The following is a 17,383-nucleotide window of genomic DNA, read 5'->3' on the forward strand; positions in this document are numbered from 1 at the left end:
CAGGCCTTAAGATGCAAAAGAGGAGAAGAGGAGATGGGAGAGAAGGAAAAGGAGGGAAGAGGGCCTCGGAGAGGGGAAGAAGCAAAGAGAGACAAGAGCGAGGGGCTGTGGTATTTACCAGCAATTTCCCAAAGGTGTCTACCCTGTCCCTTTCCCCAACCTCACGGGGGCCTCACCGGGTATGAAGACCCAAGTATTGGCTAACCCAATACTTCTGGAACCACACTGGCTGGCTTACTGGAAAGTGCCATTTCCTCTCTTAACAGAGCCCCACGGAAGGCTTTCCTCTCTTTTTCACCGGTTTTCTTTAATTGCACACGATCCACACTCAAGGCAGACTTGTAGCTGCTGTTTGTGTCGTTCTCTAGGCAGCCCCACAAAGCGAGTCTTTGCTGGGCATGTTATTTACATGGTGGAAAGAACAAGCCATCTCCTCACTAGGGAACAGGTGATGGGGCCGGGGCGGGGGCGGGCGGGGGGACCGTCAGGGCTGTGTGCTGGGCTTGGCTTCTAGACGTGGGGGACCAGGGACGCCTAGCCGGGGCGGGGCCATCTTCCCTGGGGCGTGGCTCGGTCCGTCCCAGGCCAGGGCTGCGCTCAGAAGCAGCACGTGCCTTTGGAGGCTTCTGCAGCGATGGCGGTAGCGTCGAGCCTCAGAGGGCGGGCAGGGCTGGGGAGCGGGGGCGCGTCCTGGCGGCGGCGGTGGCGAGGGGCGTCCTCTGGGCTCAGTTATTGTCTCTGGTGTCTGAGGAGGCACTTCCAAACAAGATGTCACTGTCGTGGGACATGCTGCTCAGCTGCGACTTGGTCTTGATGAGAAACTGGGTCCTCCGGAACATCACCCTCTCCTGCTCCTGCTTGAGCTCCAGGTAGGAGCGGGAGAAGGTGTGGAAGATGGAGGTCACCGGGAAGGCCATGAGCAGGATGCCGCTGAGGATGCTGCTGAGCGCCACCACCTGGCCGGGCGTGCTCCTGGGTACCATGTCGCCGTAGCCCACGGTCGTCATGGTGATGACGGCCCACCAGTAGCAGGCAGGGATGCTGGTGAACTCGGGGCTCTCGGCCATCTCGTTCTCGATGACGTAGAGGAGCGGGGCAAAGAGGGCGATGGCCACGCAGAGGAAGAGCAGCAGGAGCCCGAACTCGCGGGTGCAGCGCCGGGCCGTGAGCCCCAGCGTCTGCAGCCCCAGCGAGTGGCGGGCCAGGCGCATGACATACAGAATGCGCAGCGCCCGCAGGACCCGCAGCGCCAGCCCCACCTTGTCCAGGTAGCTGTTGCCCGTGCCGGGCTTGCGGCGGCCCGCGGAGGCGCCGTCCACCAGCAGGGTGACGTAGTAGGGCAGGATGGCCACCATGTCGATCAGCGTCAGCGGGCTCCGCAGGAAGGCGAACTTGCTGGGCGCCTGGATGAGACGCAGGAGGAACTCGAGGGAGAACCAGCCCACGCACACCGACTCCACGATGAAGATGTTGCGGCACATCTGGGAGCACCGGCCCTGGGAGAGAGGGAGTGGGGGAGATCAGCGGTCCCACCTCGAGGAGCACGGGGCTCCGTCCTGGGGGGTTGCTACCCGGCCAAGGTGCTCTGGGATCCATGCCTGTCCCTGGGTCCCCTCTCTCCAGTTATGCCCACTCTCTGGGCAATCCCGTGCAAGCCTGGAGCTTGAAGCACCTTCTCAACCCTGACTACCCCTAATCTCCCTGCAGCCCAGACCTTGCCCCTACACTCCAGACTCCAGAGGAGCTGCCTCCTCTCTGGAGTCTGATAGGTGTCTCAAACTCATCACATCCCCAAACGAGCTCCTGACTTCTTTCTTCTTTTTTTTTTTAAAACCAAACAAATTTTTATTGTCTACAAATATATATAAAAAAATTCCCCAAAGATGCTATTCTCTCATTTCCCCATCTTCTTCTTCTTCTTCAACACCCCTGATATAAAGGACATTATTACACCTTATTAAAACTTCACCCAGATGTCCAGACAATGCTCCATCTATGTATTCTTCTGTGTTTGCAAGCTGCATGCTCATATAGCCATCTACAGACACCCGGTAGCCTTTGTACTCCATTCCCCATTTAAGCTTCACCATTACTTGTTTTCCTGTTAATCCGTTGAGGAAAGGTTTGGGGGTGAGGGGCAAACTCATCGCGACTACTGCTGCGGTAGTGAGGAAATGCTGCAGCCTACTTGCCGCCGACGCAACTGTCGTGCGACCCTCCCTTTCTTCTTAAAATTCATTTTTATCGAGATGTAATTGACATATAACAAATACAAGGCATACCGAGTTGATCTGACACTTTTACGTATTGCAATATGGATACCACCAAGGGTGCATGCCTGCTCAGTTGCGTCCGACTCTTTGTGACCCTAATGACTGTAGCCCACCAGGCTCCCCTGGCTGTGGGATTCTCCAGGCAAGAATACTGGAGTGGGTTGCCATGCCCGCCTCCAAAGTAGGTTTTATAAGTTACTTACTTACCATTTTTACTGTCTGTCTCAGCCCTGCTCACCTGGCACCCCCGTCCCAGAAGCCTGTAGCTCTCTCTACAGGGGAGGACGGTTTGTGTATTGCTCACTCAGGGCCCCAGTGCCTGGAAAGGCCCGGCACACTGCAGGTGATCACTTCATATCTGTTACCAGGATGGATGGCAGAGCACTGGCCTGCCTTTAGACAGGGTGCCAAGTGAAGGCCAGGCAGGCAAAGGGAAACCAGGGGAGGTGGCCCAGGTTGGGTGGAGGCCCGCTGGGGAGCCTGGCCATCCTGCTTGGCACTCCCTGAGGACTGCCCCAGGTGAACTCAGTCTTGAGGCTGCCTCATCGATTTTTTTAAGAGAAGCTGGAAATCTTCTCTTTTGGAGTTTTACATGAAATCTCCTGGGTTTTAAATGTTGTGACAATTTGATACAAAGAAAGCACTCCACATTTCATTCAGACACATCTGTGCTTTTGCCATGCAGGCTGTCAGGTTATTGCTCTGATCTGCAGTATGGTGGACCGTCCCCAGCTTAGACCTCAGCCTCAAAGGGGCTTGGCAGAGAGAAAGGCACAAATGGTTCTACCTGGGGCATCTTGTTGGTTCTGGGGCACAGCTGGGTTCTGTCAGGCTCGCCATACTAGCTCTTTCGCTGGGAATATGTGAAAAGCTGGAGAGATGAACTGATACTTGGTGAGGCTTTGAGGTCTCAGACTTCTGGGACAGGAAGCCCTCTCCTCTGGGAAGCCTTCCTGGAGTGCATCCCCTCCAAGTGTCCCCAGCACAGTTGGTGGGCCTCTCACAAGAGCCCTCTTGGCTTATGTCCCATACTTATGGTCACGGGGCTGTCACCAAGACTTGAAGCGCCCTGAAGCTGGAGACTCACAGTGGTCACCCCGACTGCCGCATGGGGCCTGAATACAGGAGGCACTCAAACGCCTGCTCGGGTGAGACAGTGACCCCCACTGGTCCCCCAAATGAAACTGAAGAACAACATTTTTACTGAGTCATGAAAAAGGCTGGTTATCTTTTTTTTTTTTAAAGCAGTTATCAGAAGTTGAATAAAACTGTGGCTTTATTAGTATTTTCCTGACAAAATCGGTATTGTGTGTGTTGGGGCCAAGAAGAAATAAACACGAAGCACAGGGGCTTCCAGGCGGGTCTCCAGTGACAAGCACTTGCTCTTTCTGGGAGGGGCGTATAATCCTCACAGTGAGTAATTCCTGAACACGGAATGCCAGGCACGGTTCCAATCGCTTCTCATTCACTGAACCCTCCCAGCGCTGTGAGGTGGGCCTGTTTACAACCTCTCCGACATGTCAGGAAATGGAGGCACAGAGAGGCTGAGTGACTTGTCTCCAGAAACACAGCCAGAGTGGACGAGGTGGGATTCAAATTCAGGCCGCCTGGCTCTAACTCTGCCTGGTTCATCACTACCCCTCATGCATCTCAAACGTTCACTTTACTGATTGAGTGTTCATTTTACTGATTGAGTATTTTCTTAACACTGGCTTTTAAAATTCAATGTATTCAAAAAGAAGTGTCAGAAACTCCATGAGAGTTATAAATGTAACACTATTGCAACTTTTCCCACAATACGTGTGTATGGAAAAACCCTCATGTGGTGAGTGGTTCTAATGTTAAATCAGAGGGTTCACGTAAAACCTTTAGCACATACATGGTACACAGCCAGTGCTCAATAAATGCTGGCTGGCATGATATTTATGTTCAGTTCACACTGCCATACCTATTTCTCCAGTGCCTACACAATTTGCACCTGTCTGAACTTTTCAGTCTGTCTTGAGCCTTGACTCTGGAAACCCTACGTGTGGGGAGAGGGCCCCAGAGATGGGTCTCATACAGAAGGAGGCTGAACTGAGGGGCTACATGAGATCCCAGGCTGCCACGTGGGACCCATACTTCCATGTTAAGAACCCAGACTTTAGACTCAGACCCGGATCTGCGCAAGCTGCTTTTCCTCAGTGTTCTCAGCTGTCAAGTGGTTGTGGGAACACCTCCCATACCAGGATGCTGGAAGGTTCGCTGGGGAGACAAGATACAGGCAGAGTGGCAGCCCAGCCCTTGGCTCCCATTAACTGCCAGTAAGTAAGGGGTATCCCTGAGAACTGGGAATGCACCCCATCATGCCCTGGAGTAAACACTTATGGGAACTCCCTTCTTTAACAGAAAGCAATGCTCACTATTTGAGGTTGCCTGTGCACACACACATCTATCAATGACCATCATATCCAGGATCCCAAAGAGCTGGGATCTTTTCATGTAAGGGAATTGGGAAGGCTGAGAAAGAATGCAAGTTGATGAAATAAATTTTGGTGGTACACGTCACGTGCTCAGCTTGGGGCCAGGCACATCAAACATCGCGTCATCCACCCATCCATCCATTCATTCAACAGAGTAGCTGAGCGCCTCTCCCATGCTGGGCAGTGTTGCTGTGGGCAGGGGGCACAGCGCAGACCTGAACAGGCTGTGGAGCTCAGGTCTGCATGTGGAGGAGGACGACACATAGGGAGACACATTTGTAAACACATAAACACAACGATGGACTGGGATGCTGCTGAGCCAGTGCGGTCAGGGAAGGCTTCCTGGAGGAGGCAACAGGGCAGGCCGAGAAGGACGTGCCCTTCCGAGCGGGGAGTGGTCCCTGCTGCAGCAGCCCCGCCCTCACCCAGGCAGGGGCGGGGCCCTTACCTGCTCCTCCTCCTCCCTCAGGCTGGGCAGGGTGCTGATGGAGAGGTTGACGGCGGTGACCGTGACAAAGAGCACCGACAGGCAGGCGAACACCTTGCCGGGCAGCCCCGAGTGCGGCCTCTCCACCATGTCGCGCAGCCTCCGCATGCAGCGGCCCAGGCGGCCCTCCTCCTCCGTGGGGCCCTCGCTGCCGGGGTCCTCGCTGTCCAGCGCGTCGTCCTCGTCCTCCCGCTCCACCGTCTCGGCGAACTCCTGGATCTTCTGCAGGTAGCGGCGCTTGCAGCAGCCGTCCAGCTGGTCCTCGGCGATGCCCCAGTAGAGCAGCTCCTCCTGGAAGGACAGGGCGCACATCTCCCGCAGCAGCCGCAGCTTGCCCGCCCGCAGGAAGGTCAGGATGGTGCCGAAGGCGCCCGGGTTGCGGTCGAAGAAGAACTCGTTGCAGGTGACGTCGTAGTCATCGCACACGTTGAGGATGTCGTCGAAGTTGGTGCAGGCCTTGAGCTGGCCCAGCCGCGTCAGCGGGAACTCCTCCAGCGTGGTCCAGGGCAGCGAGTACTTGATGCCGCCCACGTTGATGATGATCTGCCGCCTGCGCTCCTCAGGCTGGCTGCCCTGGCGGGGCTCGTCCTGCGGCCGCAGCCGCTGGGCCCGGCGGTAGAAGACACCCTTGAGTGACTGGCTTTGGGGGAAGAAGGCTGGATGGAAGGACGCGTCCGACGTGCAGCTCAGAGCGCTGTAGTCGTAATCAGAATTGTCTCCCGGTAGGAGGGTCATTTTGAGCTTTCACATCCCTCTCCGGCCTAGGAGGGGTGGGGAGGGGGAAGAAGGGAGGAAAGAGCCTCAGTGACCCCCGAAGTCTCCGGGGACAATGCGGATCCTGCAGATATTTGCCGATATGGACTGCATTGTGTTCCCCCAGATTCATAGGGGGAAGCCCTAACCTCCAACTGGATGGTGTTAAGAGGTGGGGTCCTTGGGAGGTCATCAGGCTTAGATGAGGTCAGGAGGGTGGAGCCCCCAGGGCGAGATTAGTGCCCTGATAAGGAGAGGAGGAGACAGCAGGGCTTCCTCTCTCTCTACCCAGTGAGGGGCCGCTGAGAAGACAGCCAACCTGCAAGTTAGGAAGACAGCCCTCCTCAGAACCCCACCAGATCTCAGACTCCCAGCCCCCCAGACGAAGAGCGACCAATGTCTGTTATTTAAGCCCCCTGATCTAGATACTCGGTTACAGCAGCTTGAGGGAAGATACTCAAGAGTCAGAAGAGCCCCTCTATTGTTCAGCATCTCCTAAACTTCACCATTCCTCCGTTTATCATTTACACCATAAAAATGCACTGAGTGCTACTGTAAGCCAGGAGCGGCTTTAAGCACTGGGGGTTCACAGCCGTGCGCAGAAGCAGATGTGGACCCCAAACCCACAGAGCTGACAGCCTACATCGGTACTGTTGCTTACTTAATGCTTTAAGTTTGTCCAACTTTGGGGGATATTTGTTTAGCTTGGAAAGGTAGTTTAGTGTGGGCCAGTGGTTCTCAACCAGGCCTGATTTTGTCATCGGGGGGTAGATGACAATATTTCCTTCCCTGTCCTCAAAGCTAAGGGTTTGTGCCATTAGAATCAGATTGCTTATGCAGTCATAGCTCATGAGCTGCATTTGGTTTACAAATATTTTGCCTAGCTTGGAGAAGATTTTGAAAAATGGAGACATTTCATTTAAAAATTCGTATATGTTTTTTGGGGAAAATCAGATTATCTGGCAACCTTCGCTTCAAATTCCAGCTGAGAAATGTCTGACCCCTTTAGGAAGAGCAGGCATGCTACGATCCACCATCATCCCCACCCCTCCCTGCTGTCTTCCTGACACCCACTTTACTTCCCTTATGTATGTTTCCTTCCTGGTCACTGTAGGCACTTGAGTTTGACACTCCTAGATGGCAGCAACAGAGCTCTCCAGAATTAAGCGGCGTGGGGGATCTAGTTCCCAGACCAGGGGTGGAACCTGGGCTCCCTGCATTGGGAGTGCAGAGTCTTAACCACTGGATCGCCAGGGGAGTGCCAATACTTCGCTTTTAAAATTCACCATCACTACCCCCCGCCCCAGCTCAATCACTCATGGATGCAAGCGGTACCAGCCAAGTCTATCAATTCCAAATGGAGACCCGTTTCTGATACCTGAGTATCCATCCATGCTATGGGCATGTTCAGGGGAAACACACATGTTCAGGAGTGCACACATATACACACAGCCCCGCGTGGATTGAAGCATTGTGTAACAGGAGTCACGGAGGTTTCCACGTCTGAAAGGGGCACCTTCCTAACAGGAATTCTTTCACAAATGCAAATCATCACTCCACACATTTATCTTTGGGACAAACTATCGTTTCTCAGCTCAAGTTTTGGAAAACTAGGGTACACCTGTGTTTGAAAAAACATGGTTTGACTTGAAAGCGTTAAGAGTGTTTTTAACTTCACCTAAAATTGGAACCCGTCTCCTCAGGCAGAGCCTGCCAGAATCCCTTAGAGAAGACGGCTTTTAGTGCCACAGCTTTTCAGCTATGCTGCTTTATCTTTGCCACCAAAGACAAGAGGGAAAACGATATTCCAATTGGCAAGCATAGTGATGGAGGCACGGGAATCTTCCTCTCATCCTGCAAGCCCTGGAGAGCACTTGTGAAACCCCACGTCTGTAATCACCTCTTTTCTTGCAGAAATTTTTTTTCAACCCTCCTCTTTCCCTCCGGTGGAAAGCTCCCCCAATTAGCATTTCCTCATTTTTTCTCTCGTGATCTGTATCAGCTGTGAGTCAAAGCCTCAGCCTCCTGCATAGAAAGTTGTCCTGTCTCAGAGACAAATATGGAGAGGAGAGAAAAAGATGCTTCGTGCAGGCTGCTTGTACACAGAGGGCCAGAGGACCCTGGGGAGCCTCAGATGCTGAATTTGCCAAATGAGGCAGGGGCACGCTTGCGCTGAGCCTTTGGTCTCGGTGTTGCCCAGCCTGATGGGGGTACGGGTAACAGTTCTGCCTGCTAGAGTCTCTGGTAAGGTTCATAGATCAAACAGGCTCCAAAGTTCTGCTTTTGAAATATAAAGCTACTCTTCACCCAGTCTGGTGTTACCCTCACGAAAAAGCTGATTTTTTAAAATTTCCCTATGGTGTTAGGTCTGTGAGTTCTAGAGCATGGTGGGATCCAGTGATTTTGCCTCTTAGGGTCTATATGTCTACTTAGGAAGAGGAAGCTGTTTAAGAAAGGGGCTCCAATGGTGGGAATGAGAAGGAGGAGTCCTGAGGGAGCTGTCATTCATTCATTCATCCAACACGTACCACGTGTGGGACTGGGCGACTGGGCCAGGCCTGGAGGCACAGCCGAGGACAAGACAGACCCAGTGCTGTCCCTACAGAGTGACATTCCAGTGGGGGATGCAGTCTTTCATAAATACACAGTCTCCCATAAATAAATACAATCAATACACAGATCATTTCAGGCTGTAATGAGTGTTGTGATGGGAACAGAACCAGGTGACCGATGGGAAATGACCAGGGTGGGGGGGTCAACGTTAGCTGGAGGGACCCAGGAGGGCTTCTTGGGGGAGGGGACCCTGGGGCAGAGCCAGCCCTGGGAGGACCTGGGGAGTAGTGTCTTGGGTGGAATTAGAAGGGCTTGCTCCTCACCTGGGGATGGGACTGGATGGTCAGATACCAGAGTAAAGGCCAAGTGGCCAGGCAGAGTGAGCGAGGGGGAGGGGGAGAAAACGAGTGTGTGGGGGGTCAGCAGGTCACAGACTGTGCTGCGGCTTGTTCTTCGTGGGCGCGGCATCCTCGGGAGAAGTCCCAGGCTGGGCTGGGGAGACCACCCTGACTCTGGAAAGAGGCCACCGAGGTTTGGACCAGTGGAGGGGTCTGGAGAATCGGATGGATTTGCGGCGGGCTTTGGAGAGCAGGAGCTGAGGGGACTTTTGCTGTGGGACTGGAGTGCGGTGAAGGGGTAGGACAAGGAGGTAGGGTGATCCCAGGGAGGCCATTCATCCGGGTGACGGACAGGTGGCGCTAGGAGGCCCAAATTAGAGGCAGCGTTTCCGGGCTACAGGATGATGGAGGGAGAAATTGTGGGCCAATCAGAGAGAGAGAGGTCAGGGATGGGGGCCTCCCACATGGGTGATGGGTGGTATCAGAGCACCAAGGCTGACCCGATGATCACTGGGGAGGGCGAGGGGGAGCTCTGACCTGGCTGGGCTGGATGGGGCAGGAGGGCCCGGCTGGCAGGGACATAGCAAAGCCTGGGGGCCGGTATTCCCTGTGCTCAGTGCCCAGCACCCATCCCCTTGCTGAAGCTGCACACCGCCCCAGCCCTGAATGTCCATGCAGGTAGACACTAGTGGGATTATGACCTGCAGACTAATCCCCGCACCCCTACCCAGCCCTGGCCAAGAGATGTCTGTGTCCTTATTCTGATTCCTGGAAGCAGTGACTATGTTAGCTTCTATAGCAAGCAGTAATCAAGGTTACAGATGGAAATAAGGTAGTCAACCAACTTCCTTTGAGGTGGGAAGATTTTCCTGGACTCTCTGGGGGCCCCCATGCAACCACCAGAGTCCTTAAAAGATGGAAGAGAGAGGCAGGAGGGTGCATCAGAGTGATGAAACGCTGTGAGAGAGACCCACCTGCCAGTGCTGGCTTTGAAGATGGAAGGGGCCATGAGCCAAGGAAAGCGGACAGCCTCTAGAAGCTGAGACAGACGAAGGACAGACTCTCCTCTGGGCTCTCCAGAAAGGAACGCAGCCTTGGAACGCAGCCTTTCCACACCTTTATTTTAGCCCCGCAACACCCACTGCAGACCTCTGTTCTCCAGAATGTGAGGCAGTAAGTTTGTATTGTTTTAATCCACTCAGTTTGTGGTGATGTGTCACAGTAACAATTGGAAACAAATACAGCAAGTGTTGAGAAAAGCTGGTTAGACTCCAGGTTGGGGGCGGGGGATGGGGGGTGCGATTTGCTGATGACCTCAAGGTGGGGAAGCAGAAGAGCCCACTAGCTCTGAAGTCAGGAGACTTGGGTTCAAGGTCTCCTGTGACTTTGAACAAGTCATGTCCTTCCTCTGAGATGCAGTTTCCTTATCTGTAAAATGGGGATATATGTTGCTCTGACCTCCCGGAGTTATGGTCAGGACTAAAGCAGAGGACACAGATGACATAGGTGCTTGGCCCAATGCCTGACCTGCAGAGGAGTCTCAATGGGCCTGCTGTATTATTACTAGCTATGATGGGGATCTGTCCTTCTCCCCTCTTCCAGACAAAAGTGACTCCTTTCTTGACCTGATTAGGCAGGACTGGACCCCAGCGTTGTCTGACCCCCAGAGCCCGTTGCTGGAGGGAATGCAGGAATATAGCCTCTGGGAAGGCCTGAGGGGTAGCAAGGGGAATGAAGGATGCTGGTGTCTTATGACCCGGGAATCCCACTCTTGGGTATATCCCTCAGACTTGGATCCACAGGGCTTATGACAGACATTGTCTGTAATATATTGTTGATACGCCAATCCTTGACTCAGGATCCGCTCCGGGGACTCAGATGTAAGCAGGGAACAAGGCACAAGAATACATCTTGTGCTGCTTTGGTGCCAGGAGGTCTCCCAGTGCCTCTCCCGGGGGTGCGGGAGAAGAACAAGTGATCCAGATGGCAAATGCCTGTAGGTTGCATAGGAACTGGAAGCAATGGACTAGATGCAGGTTTAGCAACACATTCAGATCTTAAAAACATGGTCCCAAGTGGAAAAAAAAAACAACAGAAGTTTATAGCACTTTGCTGTTTATGTAAATGAGCACACACACAACATTACAGATCTTACAAAGACTCGAGCACATGTAAGGGTCTCTGTCAACCACAGGGAGGGTGCCTGGGAGGGCAGGGGGAGGGAATAAGCTTGGGGATTGGAACGAAGGGCACAGTGACTAAGACAGCCTGGTGATGCAGAGCGATATGAATTAAAGAGTGTGGTTAGCACAACCCTGGGTTTTAATCCAGGTTAGAGAAGAAGAGCACAAAAACTCTCACGGCCCTGGGTTTTGCATCTCCCGGGACTCAGCTGACATACAGACCCCCAGGTCCCTCCCAAGACCCGCCATCAGAACCCTTAAGGGGGGCAGGCAGGAACCGGCATTTCTGAAGGCTCCCTGAGAGCCTGTTGATGTTTGAGAGAGAGGAAAGGCAGGGGCCAGGAAAGCCGGCAGGCCTTCTAGGTGCTCTGGGCTTCGGCTGGGAGCCCTCTGCCTGACTTCCCAATCTCCTTGGGGTTCTGGAAGGCTCTGTGGGTCCCACGCGAGGGGAGCCTTGCTGGAGAAGGGGAGACTCTCTGGTTCATGAGAAAATCTTTCTGCACTGGGGCTGCCTTGATCGAATGCCCCTTTGTGAGCCCACAGATCCTCGGATTCTCCCCAGGCAACTTCTCTTCCTCCTGGGAGAAAGATGACGTTCAGAAGCTATGACAGAGGGCTGAGTGCACATTTCGAAAGAGAGAGGATCATTGAAAGCAGAAGGGGTTCTGGAGGGCAGCAGCCCCACCTAGAGGCTGCTCTGTGGCCAGCATGTGACTGGGGGTGGGTACAGGGCCTGGGGGCAGGGGTAGGACTCCGGGGTGGGGAGCAGGACGGGGGGGAGGTCTCTGTCAGGCCTGTCTGGCTATTGCTGCTGCTTCTGCTATTAACCTTTCGGCCTGATACAGCCATCTGTACCCACCAAGTCACCGGCCCTCTTCCGGGCCTGTCTCCCCGTATAGCGGGGACAAGTGTGCCGACCTCACCAGGCTGTTAAGAGGATCTGGTGAATGAAGATTTCATCCCCATTTTACAGACGAGAAAACTGAGGCTTTGAATGGTGAAAACTCATGACTCTGGTGGCAAGCGATGAAGCCAGGCTCCAACTAGGTCTGTGGGACTCTGAGCAAACCTCTTTGACTCTGCATTCTACTATCTCCCTACATCGCTGGCTCCTGGTGGCAGAAGGGTGCCCAGCACTAGCAGCAGGCCAGGGAATGGGTGTCTCACCCCTGTTTTCTAGGCACAAGCTTTTGAAGAGTCTTTTGGGATGGGGAGAAGCAGGCAATTGCCCATAGCTGGGGAAACATCCTTATTCCTACTGGCTATTTGCATAAGAGCAGAGTAAGGAATCAACAACACTGGTTTCATCGAGTTCTGGGTTGCCATTTCGGTCTCTGGGCAGAAGAACTCTCCTGTGGGGTAGCAGGTCCCAAGCAGGGCTGAGGGTGTGGCCTCTGGACCATGATGCTTGGCCCACCGATCACCAGCTGTGCAGCCTTCTGCAAAGAACTTCACCTCTCTGTGCCTGGGTCCTTAGCTGTAACCTGGGGTGTCATCACACTCACCTCCTAAGTGCTTGGAGCCATGCCTGGCACGTTAGAAGTGCCCCCTGTTTGCTAGAATGGCTTCTAGGCAGCACGCCTGGCACCTCACCTGCCCGCTCCTCCCCCCGGCATTTCTTTCCTCAGATGAGCAGTGTGAAGCCGGCACCGCCTTCCAGAGGGCAGGACCTCAGTGCCCGCTGGCCTCACCTGGCTGAAGTCAAGTCCCTCACTCTGCTGGGCCTCAGCTTCCCCATCAGTCAACAGAAGCTGACGAGGCACATGCCTGCGGTCGGCAGAAGGGTGGCCTCCGGAAGAGGTCCACATCTCAAGCCCTGGATGGAACCTGGGAATGTAACCTTACATGGTGAAAGGGATGATGTTACTGCGATTAAACTGAGGCTCTGAAGATGGGGAGACGGCCCTGGATCGACCGGTGGGCCCAGTGTCACGACAAGAGTCCCTATAACAGGGAGGCAAGTCCATGGGGTTGCAAAGAGTCAGGCATGACTGAGCAACCATCACTCAAGGGGATCAGAGGCAGAGATGAAAGAGATATGATGGCAGACGCTGAGGCTGGAATGACGTAAAGCCAGGAGCCAAGGACGCAGGGAGCCCCCAGAAGCTAGGAAAGGCAAAGGAAGGGACTCTCCCTGCAGGAACACGGCCTTGCTGGCCCTTTGGTGTCAGCCCACTGAGGTCCTCCTGGACTTCTGATCCCCCAAAACTGTAAAATAACAAGTTTGTACTGCTTGAAGCCACTACACTCTTAGTAGCATGTGGCAGTAAGAAATGAACCAGGCGCAGTGCAACTTTCTTTAAAAAAAAAACAAAAAGCATTTTTTCCCTGAGCTCCTCAGGCTTTGGTTTCTTTCTCTCCTCCCCACACTTGCCAACCCGTGTCATTCCTTAATCCCGAGCGGGTTTCGAGGGGACTCCAGCGGTCTCTCCCTGCAGTCCCTGCCCTGCCGGGGGAGTATCATCTGTCATGGTCAGGGTTCCTGGCTGGGCTGACTCAGAGGCGGATCATGCCACATTAATCCTCAATTAGGCCGTTAATCAAAACGGATCCAGCCATTAGGCTGGCCCAGGCCCTGGCACACCGGATCCCTGTGAGATGCTGTGCCCACGTGGGAAATCCATCTTCCCTGACGTTCTCCTGTCCACCCTCATTACAGTCCAAGTGGGCTGGCCCTGCTTCCAGTGAGCTGGGGCCTAAGTCACTGGGGTGGGGGCATACTTGCTGGGAGCAGGGCTCTTTCCTCCACCCCACCTGCCCCCTAAGAGGGAACATCCAGGGACCCCCTTCTCCCCCCAGACAGAGGCAGCTTCCAGAACCTCCCTACAATGTTCCTCTGGCAAAATAAAAACAGTCATGCTTGCCTTCTACCAGGAGGGGATTTGGGGCGGGAGCCAGGGGGTCTTTTCTGTTTGTTCCCTGGCGGCCTCTGATTCGGGAGCACAGGGGTAAGCGGAGGCACAGGCTTGGGGGGCAGTGGGGACCTTGGGGCAGCAGGTGGGGGGACACCTACTTAAACAGTCCTTCGCTTCTTGTTCCTCAGTAAGTGTTGAGCCACATGTCTGCGGTCAGCTGCGGCGGGACGGAGCGGGGAAGGAGGGGCGGTATGCCCTGTGAGGCCATCGTTCGGATCCTACCTGGACCACAGTGACTCCATGCGTGGATTCCGTCAGTCAGATACTGTCTGCTAGGGAACAAAAATGGCCAGGAGGGACTGAGCGCTTGCAGCTAGACTTCCTTGCCTCTGCCTTTGTATCAACTCTCTTTTAGAGTGGCTTTTCCAGCCACCATTTTCCAACCATGGGGCTCCATCTTTGGGTTTAGTGAGCCAACCAAGGGTGGATTTCCAGACCCTCTATCTCTGGCCACCAGAAACGTTGACTCTGCTTCACCTATTCGGAAAGGGGACGTGGAGAAAAGACGGCTGGGTCAAGACTCTTTAGAGGGGCCCCGGGTTGACTCCTCAGTTCTGGTTGGAGTCTCTCAGGCCTGCATTCAGGCCACATCTCTGGACCCTTCTGATCTCTGGGGCATCGTCCTCACCCTCGCCACGGCCCAGCTGTGTGGGGTGCAGGGGATTCAAAGCGGTGGCGGGACGGGAGCCTGACTCCCAGATCTGCCCCCATCAGACTCCAAGGCTCCCCTTGCCTGGGCCCTCAAGGCTTGGGACGGGGATCAAGGTTGTACACTCATGGCCTCTGTGGGGTTTGACTGTGTCCCATGACAGACATCTTTCCACTGGAATGGGCTCTTAGGGAATGACGGGTGAAGGCAGTCCCAGGAGCCGTCATCGCCTGCCTTTCAGACGCGCCTTCCCTCCCTCCCTGCTTGGCGGTGCCTCTGCAGAGCTCCAGGACGGAGGACACAGGGTCAAGCTCAGGCCTGACAGCTCCTGAGAAGCCCACCCAAGAAAGCCGGCGCCTGCCCTGGCTCCCGCCCTGGGGCCGGGTCGCCAGCAGTGCCAAACCTGCCTTGGAAACGTGAGCGGGTGAGGCTTCCCGGAGCGACTCTGACTGTGCTGTCATGTGTGTGGGTATCAAACACACCCCAGTGAATAAACCTCGGCTCAGATTCATGGAGTCAGAAGAACCCATCCTCCTTAACACACGCGATGAATCAGAGCAGTTCCAGCTCCCTTCTCTCACCTCCCCTGCATTTATCTTGAGGGGTCAGCAAAGGGGGTCTCTGCAACTGCCTCGTTCACTTTGCTGACTCTGATGCCTGGCACCCTGGATGTGCTTATGGACAGCAAGTGCTTAAAGAAACGCCCGCTGAATGGACAACTTCCATAGTACACCCCATCGGTGGGAGCCTGCCTTCATCAGTATGGGTAGATGGGCTTTTCTCAATCCTTCTCCCATTAAAACCTTTCCCCTAAGGAGCTTTTTAAACGTCTTTTCTTCTTATCCAACAACCTATTCCAGCCTCCCTCCTCCCCTTGAGAATGAATGCAGTAGATGGAACAAGGAAAGGCCATTCTGCAACCTGTCCAGTGACCCGCCTGTACACAGGGGGGCATGGGGTGCTCTCTCCAAGCTGCAGGCCGGCTCCTTCCTATCCTGCCCCACATCCCATCCCTCCCCCTCCCAGTTCTCTCCCCAGCACAGCACCTCAATAACTGTTCCTAAAATAATGAACAGCTGAGATTCGGCATGGTGAGATGCATATAGTAGGCGCTCAACCAGTCTCTCAACCAACCCGTGAATGAATGAAGGAGCTTCCCTCTTTTCCCTCCTCACCCGAAGATTCCATCCAGGCTGAGCCCCTTCTGGGTAGGGAGACCCCCGAGGGTGAGGAGGCCACCTTCCCCTCCAAGGAACAGAGTCTTCTCAAGAGTCCCCAGCGCCTAGCACACAGTGGGCTCTCAATAAAAGCTTGTGGCCCTAATGAACGACTCAATAAACCCGCCTGACGCGAGTCTCCACTCTGTGCCTAAGGATGGAGTGAGTGAGCGGGTGACAGACGGACGCCCCCCCATCAACCTCTCCCCAACACCCCCTCCTCCCTGGACCCTCCTGCGAGACGGCGAGAAACCTCGGCCACAGCTGGGATGCGGCCCCCGCCCTGTCACTTCGCGCGCCGGGGGACCCCAGGGAAGCGCAGAAGCCGGACCCGCACGGTGACCGCCGCGCGCAGCTGCTCCCGGGTCCCCGGTCGCCCCAGACCGCCCCCCTCGGCGGCTTTCCGGGTCCCCGTAGGGGCCACAGCTACGTGCGGCTCCCCCCGCCGGGGCCCGAGTCAGCCCGCCCGGCGGCGCCCGGCGGGGCTGCAGCGCGCCAGGGTCCCACCTCAAGTTCTCGGCACGGCGTCCCCGCCGCGGAGTTGGCCGGGCCGCGGCTCGCGTCCCCCGGCGGCCGGCGGGTCCCGGCGAGGACGCGACCAGGGGCTGGAAGCCGCCCGCGCCGCCTCCCGGAGCGGCCGGCCAACTTCGGCCCCCGGGTCCTGCTCGGCTCCGGCACCCGGATCGAGGGCCACCCGCCTGTGCCTCCCGGTCCCCGCCGGGCTCCGAGTGCGCCGGGAGCGCCGCGCGGCCGCCGCCGAGGGAGGGAGGGAGCGGGGCGGGAGGCGGGCCGGAGGGAGGGGCGGGGCGCGGGGCGGGGAGCGCGGGCGGCGGCGGGGAGCGCGGGGGGCACGCGGCGCCCGCCCGGGGTGTCCGGGCGGCCCAGCGCCGGGCCTGGGCTCTCGCGTGCGCCGCGCGGCGCCGGGCTCCTTCCGAGCCTCCGCCTGGCGGCCCGCGCCGAGCGCCCCGCCGCCGCCCTCTCCGCCTTCCCCCGCGCTCTCGCCCGCGCCCCCCCCCGCGCCGGCCTGCCCTCGGGGTCCCCGCGCTCCGCTGCCCTGGGGCTGCAAGCGCCCCGCGGCGCGCAGGCCTGCTGGGGTCACGTGCTTCCCCGGCCCCGCAGGTCGCGGACCCCTCGCGCGCTGCCCGGGGCTCCAACGTGCCACGTGAAGCGCGCCGGCTCCGCTGCCCGGGGCTCCAACGTGCCACGTGAAGCGCGCCGGCTCCGCTGCCCGGGGCTCACGCCGCGCTGGCCGGGTCTTGTATTTTTCCCGGGAGGTCCTGGTGAGCCGCTGCCCCTGGGCGCCTCGTGCCGCCGCGGGGCAGGGCCAGCACGCGCCCGGCGCCGTCGACTTCCTAGGACGGCACGTACCACTCCAGGTGCCTTTCCCTCCAAGTCCCCGTGCGCCACCGCCCCAGAGTCCGCGCGGCCCAGCTGCCCGCACTCCTGGCCGACGCGGGGCACTCGGACTGGGCCCTGGGGTCCCGAGACGGCTGAGAGCGACGCCTCTCCTCGGAATGGGTAGGAGTCGCGCTTTTGCCATGGGGGTTGGGTTG

The 17,383-nt window shown here is 56.4% G+C and overlaps 1 protein-coding gene and 1 pseudogene across 2 annotated transcripts; both read right to left on the bottom strand.

The window, feature by feature from the left end:
* Positions 1 to 290: 290 nt before the first annotated feature.
* KCNG1 (potassium voltage-gated channel modifier subfamily G member 1) lies at positions 291 to 16,369 on the bottom strand. The gene is made up of 3 exons (XM_081560325.1): positions 16,338 to 16,369; positions 5,184 to 5,983; positions 291 to 1,496 (listed from the first exon to the last, which is right to left on the bottom strand). The coding sequence occupies exons 2-3, from the start codon at positions 5,955 to 5,957 to the stop codon at positions 726 to 728; spliced, it is 1,545 nt and encodes a 514-aa protein (XP_081416451.1). The 5' UTR covers positions 5,958 to 5,983; positions 16,338 to 16,369; the 3' UTR covers positions 291 to 725.
* LOC145533248 (small nuclear ribonucleoprotein F pseudogene) lies at positions 1,812 to 2,215 on the bottom strand (annotated as a pseudogene). The gene has a single exon (XR_014073939.1). The product of XR_014073939.1 is annotated as a small nuclear ribonucleoprotein F pseudogene (transcript).
* Positions 16,370 to 17,383: the final 1,014 nt, after the last annotated feature.

Source organism: Giraffa tippelskirchi, chromosome 13 (assembly GCF_054371585.1).
Source record: "Giraffa tippelskirchi isolate mGirTip1 chromosome 13, T2T-mGirTip1v1.2.pri, whole genome shotgun sequence".
Taxonomy (NCBI): Eukaryota; Metazoa; Chordata; class Mammalia; order Artiodactyla; family Giraffidae; genus Giraffa; species Giraffa tippelskirchi.